An 11,470-nucleotide genomic window follows, 5' to 3' on the forward strand; every position below is an offset into this window, starting at 1 on the left:
GGACCATTTTTAAGAAGTTAAATACCTTTGTTGTTGTTAAAATACTTAAATGCATGCAGTTTAAGTCAGTGTGTGTGGACCTTCGAATTGCAAAGTTTGGTGTGTTTATTCGGTATTTATGCGTTTTTGAAAAAAGTTTTAAAAAAGTGTCCAGCAGCCATACAAAGTCTGATCTGAAAAAATAGTCATTATTCCCCGAGCCGGCGCGAAGCGCCGTGCGAGTGTACTAATCCCGCCCGGAGATTAGGAATTACACCCGGGTATTCTGACAGAACATTAACGAATCCAAAGTTGCCCAAATGTCATAGAGGTTCAATGGTCATAGTAGTTGTGCGCATGCGCGAAATTTAAACGAAGAAAGAACGGTCGTCTACAACTTGCTAATTGGCTCAGACAAAAAGAGAGCATGCATGAGAGCGTCAGCATTTTAACCGTCATTTTGCAAACTATTTTTTTAAAATATGAAATGAATTATCATGGAGTCAAATATTAAAACAATAATAAAAGATTTAAAGATCATGACAGCACAAAAATAGTTGGTAAAATAGGAACTACTCGTAGTTTACAAATTATTATCTTTGAAGTGGTAGGTGCCTATATTTTGCTTATTCAGTGTTTGCTAATTGTGTTTGCTTTAAGAACGCATTGTTATTTTGACCAGTACGAGCTTGGTATTTCGTTTTACAAGCAGTGGCGTCGCCAGCATCGATAAGTGGGGTGGACATATTCATATATTCATGTTCACAGACCTTTAAAACAATCAATTTGAAAAGAAATGAATAATGTAAAACACGAATATATGAGTAAGTCCCCCCCCCACCACTTATCTTGCTGGCAACGCCACTGTTTACAAGGAGCTAACCGACCGTTTAAGGTTTTACATCATCGCTTAAACAATAAAAAGAGTTCTCAAAAGTGTACTTCAGAGTTTTGATAAAACAAATATTACTTTGTAGCTTATATAGTCGCTAAAATCATTGAATAAAATGAATAATCGAAAAACAACATTCGACGTTTGGTGCTTGTATGGTTATTATAATTATTTGTGCTATTTTGATGTTTTGAAGGTTTAGCTATATATAGAAAAGTTTAACACTGACTTAAACTGCAACGTAATGCAGCAGGCAAACAGGTGATTTCTGTTCACCTTTACGACTGTCTTTGTTTCCGAAAAATTGCACGAGTTATTTCATAATATTAGCGTAGAAAGTTAGGTCTGGATAGCGCACGAAATATTTTCAAAAATAACAGGGTGCCACTTAAACTTTGGCCCAGGGAGGATGGGAGAACATAATGTTTAAACTAAGCCACCTAGATTTTAAATAAGCTGCAGCGTTGGGACACTAAAGTTGTAATTTACAATGTTTTAGATTTCTATGCATGCATGCCAATAGCTATTTTCATAAATTCATTTTTATTACAATGGTGGTTAATTATTGCACCAAATCGTAAAAATGTATCGCTTCTAATTAAAGGTGCCATTTGTTTCAATCGCTTTGAAATTAACAGTAGCGTAGCCATTTTTTCCCGCTATGCTAATGTTTTGGTGTTCAATGACTGAGAAAAAAAACAATAAATTTCCAAAGACATGAATAATTATAATAACTCGAAATTTACATAGCGGGACAAAATCGTTAGGCTTTCATGGTTACGCCGCCTACGAGTTGAAAATTATCTGTCCGTTGTTCGGTGTAACTTTGTTGAAACTTTAACATTCTTCAACGGATTATCTTTAATAATTGTTAGGTCCAAAACGGTAATTTTATTGCTTTTCAAGTATTTTTACAACGCCAACAGTAAAAAAATTACTGTCAACTGGATAGTTCTACTATATATTCAGTCTTCGTACATCTGGTCCCAGGACCAGGTAATGAGTTAACCTGCCAACTATACTCATTGTAAAACTTTTAAACAACATAACGTGTCATGAGAGCGTAATCTTGTGACCATTGACAACAGCGCACGAATATATTACAACATGCACAACAAGCATTATTCACTTTACCTCAATTGCTCCAAAATGTGGGCTTTTTTTGCTTCCAAATAACTTCGGTGCACCAGTTTCTCTGTCTTTGAAACATAATTAAACTAACCGAGAATGCTGTGATATTGGTATGCTGTATAATCTAGTTTTAGCGGCATCATTGGTATTGAATATATTATGTTGAAATTTGACCACAGGAGGAAGCAATCTTGAAATCATACGATTTCTCAGGAGATGACGTCACCAAAACGTCACAAATTCACCCGATTACTTCATCGTCCCGCGATATTTTTTGGCAAATAAGCAAACGTTTGTAAACATTTTTTTGTACATTTTCATTCGCTTTTTAAAATTTTTTTATGGACTAATATTGTTCGAGTATCTGAAATATATTTGTTAATTGTGATAATTTTTCTTAGGGATTCTCGCTGTTCAGTGTATATTATTACAACAGTTTCCATGTTCTCAATAACTATGGCTTATGTTTCACGATCACTGACGTCACTGAACTCACAAACGCAGCTGGACTAAGTTTTACTATTTCAAATACCATTTATTGGGATTCCTGTTTTCTAGCTCGGCTTTGACAATATCCAGTGTATCGTGAGATCCGTGATTAATTATGACGCTGGGTGGATACATTGTATATGAGTATGTATATGAGTTCGCTGTATATGAGTTCATTAGTTATGACGTAAGCAGGGGAACACAGCGAAAACTATAAAACTGCAAGTTGCAAGAAAAATTGTGATGTGTAACATGGCCTTAACACTGAGCCGACTACATTTAAAGTAGTCAGCATATCAGAACAGTAAAGCTTCAACTTACAAAATTTTATATTTCTGTGGCAATAACTATTTTAAAATTCATTTTTATTGCAATATTGGAAAAATAATGCATCAAGTATCTATCGCTTCTGCGTAAAGTTGCCATTTGTTACGAGTTGCTGATATACGCTCACTGCATGAAAAGCCGAGTATTCACAGGTGAATACGTGTGAATATGAGTTCGAATTTGGTTAGTATTCACACGTATTCACACATATTCACTGTGAATATCCTCGGAATATTAGGGGTATTCCGACGTGAATACCTGTGAATAAAACACACCCCATATTCTCTCCTAGAATATGTTCAAATACTGTGTGAATATTTTTTGAGGTAGGATATTCACACTTGGTCATATTAATAAGTGTTGTTGAATAAGTATAGAATAAGCGAGACATTATTCACTGTAAAAATTTGCCGCTAATTTGTCTATAGTGCCAAATATACATATATAGCCTTGTTGTGATTCCGCAATCGCCTGTTAGTGTCAGCTATTGACGATATAGATTACATTATCGAGAATCGAAACTTTATTTAGTGTCTTTGATCGCCAATAAACTTATAAACACATGACCAAGACCTATATTTTTTTATTTTCAATGGCAAATTTTGATCGGATTTTTCCTCCTTTGCAATGCCTTGACCTTGCCATACATTGTTAATCCGCTCGAATATACCATTGTACTGAATGTATAAATTTTAACTCCTGTACGTTCCTATGTTATAAGATTAACATTCAAGTCCCATATGTGTATAAAAATACAGCATAAAGCCCAGTGTGAATTTTATGTGGCTTATCTCTCTTGGTTCTCTAAAGATAGCAATGTAACATGAACAGTTATGCTTCAAAGGAAATTTCTTTTTGAAATTTCCTTACCGTCATTTTGTTGACATTTTTGGCGCTAGGAAATAGCGGCGCGAAAATGCTGATATAAATAATAAAATAAGTATTACTGTAACTCACCTACAAACTTCAGTTGGAAATGTTTTTTAAAACTATGTTCAGTTTGTTGCACAAAATAAGATGCAGACAGAAAGAAATATATCGGCGTACATATGTAGTGAAACTATACCGAGGTTCGCAACCATGGAATGATTTGTTCTAAATGTTTATACAACAGCCATGCCACAAGTCCGATTCCACCATTGACAACAGCTTTCGTCCATATCTTTGGCTATTAAAAGGTCCTGCCGTCCTGGGATGCCACGAGCTCAATATGTGGTATCAAAATCACACAGAACAAACACACAGACTGACAGGAGTGAGAGACCAACGCTTTTATGGTTGGCATCAGCACAACTTTTTTGTAATTTATTTATGTAAAAATTACCTAATTAGGCAAATAGGAAAATTCATAAAATCACTACCAAATAATTACATGGCCATGGAATGAATTATATGATTGATTGAGTTGAACAAATCATTTTCTTGTATCCTATTTACTATACGTTGTATTTTGTCTTTATAAAAAACCTAGTTGACAATTAGTGCCTGAAATAAATCAGTCTGCCAAGTGTGGTCTGTGCAGATTAGGAGTATTGCCATTGATTGTTGCAACGTGTATTAAAATGCATACATGTGTGCTGTTCAATTTTGGTACCTAGTGCTACTATGAACACTAAACACTTACCACAGTGAAACTATGAACTGATATTGCAGAAAACACATGTTGATCATGTCTTCTAAAACAACACTGATACTATCAATAGAGAGTGAAATACTTAGAATGACTTGCCGAAAGAAACTAGTCTTGAGCCCAAAGATCTTAATAGCTTAGAAATCCAAGCCCGCCTGTGTTTCTTAGTTATATTACATGTATATTTAACAATGTTTCACCTAAACTTCTACTTTTAAGTTGATTACACTTTATCATTCTGTATACATATATGGCACTTATAATGTTAGTACCTGCCCAAATTATGATAATAAAATCACTCTTTATCGCTTCCCTTCATATCTAAAAGATACCTTGTCATGACGAGCTCTGTTTTCTGTGTTCTAGATCTTGTACAAAAACAACTCGGACACAGAGTTGGAATAATTTTGGCAATGTGCGTAATTGTCTAACGCACATGCCGATTTATTAATTTTTACTTAACAACAAATTAATTATTAATCAACAAACAATAAATTCAATTACTAAACAATTTGCACAGAAAAGGTGGGGCTAATTTAAACGCCCTACCGAATATACTAAGATTCCTTTACATTAAGCTCGGGTGAGAAAACGGGGAGGAGGGCGGGTTCAAATTTGATCTGTAATGACCTTGTCGAAGCGAGGAGCAGAATGAATTGGCAGCACATTCTGCTCTTTATCTATACTGACCCTCATCTCCGCTTTCCCACACGTTACCTATATGTCATCAGAATTCCAGGGAAATTGCCTGCGCGTCAAACTAAAGTATTTAATCTACTTTATTATAAAGTCTCAAGTGCAGGAAGCAATAAATTCTTTATTGGTATGCCAATAATTCCTTTATCACTTCCCTTCATATCTAAAAGATACCTTGTCATCACGAGCTCTGTTTTCTGTGTTCTAGATCTTGTACAAAAACAACTCGGACACAGAGTTGGAATAATTTTGGCAATGTGCGTAATTGTCTAACGCACATGCCGATTTATTAATTTTTACTTAACAACAAATTAATTATTAATCAACAAACAATAAATTCAATTACTAAACAATTTGCACAGAAAAGGTGGGGCTAATTTAAACGCCACAAGGCTCCTTGGGTAAAGGAGACAAACCCTATTGGGAACGCCGTTTGAGGCGTAAGGTTAGGCCAACACACTCACAAAGTTTTGGTTTTTTCTCCTTTTATTTCCTAAGTTATCTTCCCGATCACTCACGTCTCACTCACACTAAAACTCTTGATTCACCCATATTATATCTGCATTCCTAACCTATGACGTTTAAATGATTGATTGTTCCTAATTACTAATTATAAAATTATGTAAAGAATTTACTCCATTCTCAACACCCTCCCCCTATTCGATTCAAAGGAATCGAATATAACGAATCATGTTCTCGATATTCTATATAATAAAGTTCAAATCAACGTTCGATCACCCAGTAATTCTGTATCGACGAATATAACATAACTTTTCGTGAAATAACTAACTTAATTAATCAGTTCCAATATTATCCCCTATGTAACGATTTAAGTTTAAATTTATGTCCTAATCATCTTCGTTTTCGCCAATGTCCTTGATGCGACACTCTGCTATCGCTGCAGCGTTTCGTTTTGGTCGGAACTCTGGAACATCAGCTCTAAGTTTTGAAGTTGCCGGTTTTAGTTCTGCGTCACACGAAAGCTCCATCGGGTACAAGTGTTGAACTGCTCGTTCAATGTTGCTTTGTCCAACTTGCAGTCTCGCTCCTTGCACGATTCCATCCTTACCCGTGATGAGGCTTTGCACGATACCCAATCTCCATTTCCCTCTATTTTCTTCACCATCTCTTCCACAGGACGTCTTTGCACCGTTTGATGTACCTTGCTCGTTTCCGCAGATCGTCATCTTCGATGTGTTGATTTCTTTGCTCTGGAAGGATGTTCGGGCGTCCAAACTGTAAGATGTTAGGTGTCAGCAGTGGTAGTTGTGCATCATCTTCAACATAACTGAGGGGACGGTTGTTCAGAGCCACCTCAATGTCCAATATCACTTCTTCCAACTCTGTACCAGTGAGATGACCGTTACCGATAGATTTGTACAGCGCTTGTTTGATAAGACCTATCAATCTTTCATACTGCCCACCCCACCAAGGTGCTCGACTTAGGTTGAACTGCCACTTGATTGCCATCTTCGCCAACTCATCGTTGAATCTCTCGTCCTGCATAATTCGTTTTAGCCACTTCGCTCCAGCAACAAACGTCTTCGCATTGTCTGAATATATTTTCTCGGGCCGTCCCTTTCTCGCTATAAATCTTTTTAAGGTATTAAGGAATTCTTCCGTGCTCAGAGTTTTCGTCACCTCGAGGTATAGCGCGCGTGTCAAAGAGCAGGCGTAGACTAGGATGTAGGCTTTACGTTCTTGCTTGTTTCCTGCACGATATCTGATCGGGCCCGCGTAATCGACTCCTACGACTTGGAATGGTAACTCGCCTGACGATCGGTCTTTGGGTAACTTTCCCGGTTGGGGGTTTGGTAGTCGTGTTGCGTGGAACCGTTTGCATCCAAAGCAGTTCTTTCTCACTCGTCTAGCCATTCTTCGTAGTCGTGGGATCCAGTACTCGTCTCGAACCTTGGCCATAGTCAATCCCACTCCCCCGTGGAGGGTCACTTTATGGGAATGCTCCACTAACTTCTCGGTGAAGTGGTCTTTGTCTGGGAGATAGATTGGGTGATCGCCTTGGATACGACCATGACAGACAAGGATACCATTACTGCATGGTTGGAGGTTTAGTTGCCCGATCTTTTACAAATTCCGCCGTATTCTTATTCCTTTCTTGCCCTCTCGCGATCCACCACAACTTCCGCGCCTCGATTTCCTCGGTGGACAGTGGACCGCTTACTGATTCTTTGTCTCTGCCGATATTACAAATGAAGCGCGAAATCCATGAACAGATTCTCAGGGTCCTCCACAAATTCCACTTTTTCAACAACTGATCAAACTCGTCTGGTTCTTGGACTGCGATCTTGAACAAACTCTTCAATGGTTTTATTTCTGCTATCGTTTCGGGGTTTGGGTTGGTCACGATATCGCTTGGCCAGGTATCTTGGATAGGTAGCCACTTTGGCCCTTTCCACCAGAGGTGCTCTTTCTCGCTGACTTTCCCTCCTCGGCTACCCAGGTCAGCAGGATTCTCTTCGCTAGATACGTGTCGCCACTGAATGTATGATTTCTCCTGGATCTTTCGCACTCTATTACCAACAAACTGCTTGAACTCTCCTCCTCCACGTATCCAGTGCAGGGCCACTGTACTGTCCAACCAACCAAAGACCTGGCTTACTGGAAACCCGTCCAACGCTTCTCGAATGTTGTGGACCAAGTTAGTGGCCATGTGAGCTGATACCAACTCTAAACGAGGGATTGTCAGGTTCTTCTTCGCCAAACGCGACTTGGCGGCCACGAGACCTTGGGAGATCCCACTCTGTTGTTTAACCACCGCGAATACCGACGCCGCGACTCCGTATCCACTCGCATCCCCGAACGCGTGGAGCTTGACATCTTCGATCTTTTCTTGAAACTGAGCTAAGCTCCTTGGGGCGTTCACGTGGTTTGGAAGACTCGTCTCCCATTTCAACCATCTCCCTTCCAGATCACTTGGCAATCTCGCGTCCCAGGCCACTTTACGATCACAACAATCCCGATACAATAGCTTTCCTTGCAGTGTAACCGGTGCGATTATTCTGAGGGGGTCGTAAATCTTGGCGATCTTTCCGAGGATTCCTCTCTTGGTTGGCTGAGCTTTCTCAGCAGGTATCTCTACTTGTATGACGTCTTGATCTTTGTCCCATGAAAGGCCGAGTATTGTCGATGGGGATGACGTCGCCCCCAGTTGTTGCTTGGCGAACGTATCTTCTACAGAGGAGGTTGTGGGAGTTTGCTCGAGTTCAGGAACATTCGAGTGCCACTTGTGCAGCTGGAATGTCCCATCTTCAAAGATCTCAGTACTGATTTCTTTCAGTTGTTTCGCCTTCGCGACTGTTTCTCCTCCGCTGACCAAGTCGTCGACATACATGCTCTTACTAATTTCTTTCACGATCTCTGGGTGCTCTTCTTCGTGTTTTTGTAGGTGTTGTTGGATCACTCCCCCGAGCAGGAATGGGGACGGGGACAAACCAAACAGGGCTCTCGTAAAGCGCAACGTCACGACCTCTTTTGTCGTCAGATCTTTGAGCTAATGGAAGCGCATGGCATCTCGGTCCCCTTCGCGAATACGAACCTGAAGGAAGGCTTGTTTCAAGTCACCAGTCAACGCAACGGGGTGGAAACGTCCTCGGACGAGCACTTTTCATAAATGGTTCTGCAACGGTGGGCCAGTCTCTAAACACTCGTTCAAGGATGGTGAATTCTCGTGCTCTCGCGCTGACGCGTCGTACACAATGCGTAACTTCGTTGTTTCTGAGGTTTCTTTAATCACTTCTTTGTGTGGTATGTAAATTTCCCGTCCTTGTGGTTCTGCTTCGACCTTTTCCACGATCCCTTGATTTATCTGCTCTTGAATTACCCCATCGTACCGCTCTAGAATGCCTTGCTTCTGCAGCCTTTTGACGAGGTTGTTTAGGCGTTTCAAACTTCCGCTTTCGTTGCTAGGTAGCGGAGGGTGGTTGCCTTTCCACGGGAGATTGGTCTCGTACCAGCCATGCTCGCTTCTCGATAGCTGCTCTTTGAACTCGCTGTATACGTTCTCTTGATCACCAGTTGGAGTATCTTGTAGGCCCAAAACGTCTAACCTACATAACTGTTCGTAATCTTCCCGGTGCACTTGTGTCAGTAACATGTTGTTCAAGTCGACCTTCTCACCGCCCGGAGACATAATGGTCCACCCAAACTTAGTCAACTCAGCGATTGGCTCTCCGGGTGACCCCAATCTCGGTTTCGTCGACGTTTTAATCTTGGCGTAGTCCCCAGTCCCTAGAATTACATGCACGGGTAGGCGGTCCTTTGTGTCCCGATCTTGCATTGTTACGCCTTGGAGGTGGTTGTAGTTTGAAATAAGTTGTTGGTATTTTGGATTGTCTAAGGTCAAGAGGTCGCTTCTCTCAACTCGCGTTACTTCGGTCTCGATATAAAACTTCTCCTCTGCATCGCTTATTTTCAGAGCATAAATTCCAACCAAATTGGTTGAAGTCCCAAACATCATTTCTATACGTCGCATTTCTCGTTTTTGGGGTTTAGCTTTTATTTTGTCGAGCAATGCCGACGAGGCGTAGGAACTTCCCGCCCCCGTGTCGATTAAGGCGCGACATTTAACACCATTTATATTAACAACTACGACAGGATAGACGACAGATCTATTGGACGCACAAGTTGCGGTGTTAAGTAGCGTGTCATTAGAGGGCGCAGCAGGAGGCTTCGTATCACCCGGGGCGTCACAAATCGAGGTATGATGTCTACGCTTACATTTGGTACAAGCAAATCGGCTTCGGCAATCGGAGGCACGATGATCGGCCCCAGTACAGTTGAAACACAAACGCTTATCGCTTAGATACTTCTTTCGCTCGGCAGACGTAACTAATTTTGGACAGTTGATTGACATATGGTCAATCTCGTTACAATAAACACACCGTCTCTGTTTTGTTTCGTGTTGGCGCGTTTGGAATGTTTTCGTTCGAAGAACATTCGAGAACTTATTACTATTTTTATCAAGGGACCTGTCATCGACTCTCGTGGGGTTTCTCTCCGTCCATTTCCTAAGGGCATCTACTAGTTTGACAAAATCCCACTGCCGCCAGCCATCATCTGTTCGAACTAAATCTCCCCGTATCCCCTCTAGTTTATCTAAGGTCATGCGAACGTACCCATTTACTTCTTTCAGCTTCCCCAATGTCTCTAGAGACTGCACGTTAAACACTAACTTATCATAGAATGTGTGTATCTTACCAGGATTCGTTCCCTGTATGGTCGGTAGATTCATCAGGTTCTGTACATACGCATTCACGATCTCGCTGTCGTCCCCGTATTTCGTCTTTAGGATATTCTTTGCCCGCTCGTAACCTTCCGTAGAGAATGGCAGACCGTCTAAGGATGACTTCACTTTTGGGCCGACCAATTCTTTAAGGTAGGAGAACTTCGTCACCGCTGCAACGTCCGCCTTGTCGATCTCGCATTCAAATTGGTTCCAAAAGCGTAGCCAGTCCAAATGTGTCCCGTGAAATGGTGTGATTACAAGCTTAGGTAGTTTTGCGCTCGTACTTCGTGCCTTCTCATACTCTTTACGCGTTTTATCCAACTTAATTTCATGTTGGAGCTTTAGATCCATTTGAGTCCTATCGAATTCCAGTTGCTGTTCGAACTGCTCATGGCGCGCTTTCGCTTCGATTTCTTGCTTGTGCAGTTTTGCTTCCTCTTCCTCTTCTTGTTTCCATTTATTCGTTATTTTTAATGTTTTCGCTATCTCACTATCCCATCTCTCGAGTTCTAGTTCTATGCTGTCCGTCCATGTTTTAATCTCGCTCGCCTCGTCTCCGTTTCCTATCCGTATCTCTTGTACTTTTACCTTTAATTCGTAAATCTCGTCTGCCGTTTTCCGTATGGTGTTTTTATGACGCTCGATGCTCGTTATATTTCGCCTTTCGATCGCTCGTTCTAAGGTTTCACATGTGCCTTGAGCTAACTTCTGTTTTATCTCGATTTGTTTTATTGCTTCTTCCATTTCTCTCACAGATCCCGTCGGAGGTGCCACTTGTATTGGGAACGCCGTTTGAGGCGTAAGGTTAGGCCAACACACTCACAAAGTTTTGGTTTTTTCTTCTTTTATTTCCTAAGTTATCTTCCCGATCACTCACGTCTCACTCACACTAAAACCCTTGATTCACCCATATTATATCTGCATTCCTAACCTATGACGTTTAAATGATTGATTGTTCCTAATTACTAATTATAAAATTATGTAAAGAATTTACTCCATTCTCAACAAACCCCACCCCGTCATGACAAGGTATCCACAGACAGACTTGTAAAATCAGCAAAACAAATGATATATAAAACAT

General features: G+C 40.5%; 3 protein-coding genes across 3 annotated transcripts; all 3 read right to left on the reverse strand.

Moving 5' to 3' along the window:
• Positions 1 to 5,992: 5,992 nt before the first annotated feature.
• LOC114539025 lies at positions 5,993 to 7,064 on the reverse strand. Its single transcript, XM_028559861.1, has 2 exons — positions 6,459 to 7,064; positions 5,993 to 6,355 (listed from the first exon to the last, which is right to left on the reverse strand). The coding sequence occupies exons 1-2, from the start codon at positions 7,062 to 7,064 to the stop codon at positions 5,993 to 5,995; spliced, it is 969 nt and encodes a 322-aa protein (XP_028415662.1).
• A 130-nt stretch (positions 7,065 to 7,194) lies between these two features.
• On the reverse strand, positions 7,195 to 8,496 carry LOC114539026. The gene has a single exon (XM_028559862.1). The coding sequence runs from the start codon at positions 8,494 to 8,496 to the stop codon at positions 7,195 to 7,197; it is 1,302 nt and encodes a 433-aa protein (XP_028415663.1).
• A 273-nt stretch (positions 8,497 to 8,769) lies between these two features.
• LOC114539027 lies at positions 8,770 to 11,133 on the reverse strand. Its single transcript, XM_028559863.1, has one exon. The coding sequence runs from the start codon at positions 11,131 to 11,133 to the stop codon at positions 8,770 to 8,772; it is 2,364 nt and encodes a 787-aa protein (XP_028415664.1).
• Between the last annotated feature and the right edge of the window lie 337 nt (positions 11,134 to 11,470).

This window comes from Dendronephthya gigantea, unplaced genomic scaffold (assembly GCF_004324835.1).
Source record: "Dendronephthya gigantea isolate DGI-Jeju-01 unplaced genomic scaffold, DenGig_1.0 000195F, whole genome shotgun sequence".
In the NCBI taxonomy this organism is placed as follows: domain Eukaryota; kingdom Metazoa; phylum Cnidaria; class Anthozoa; order Malacalcyonacea; family Nephtheidae; genus Dendronephthya; species Dendronephthya gigantea.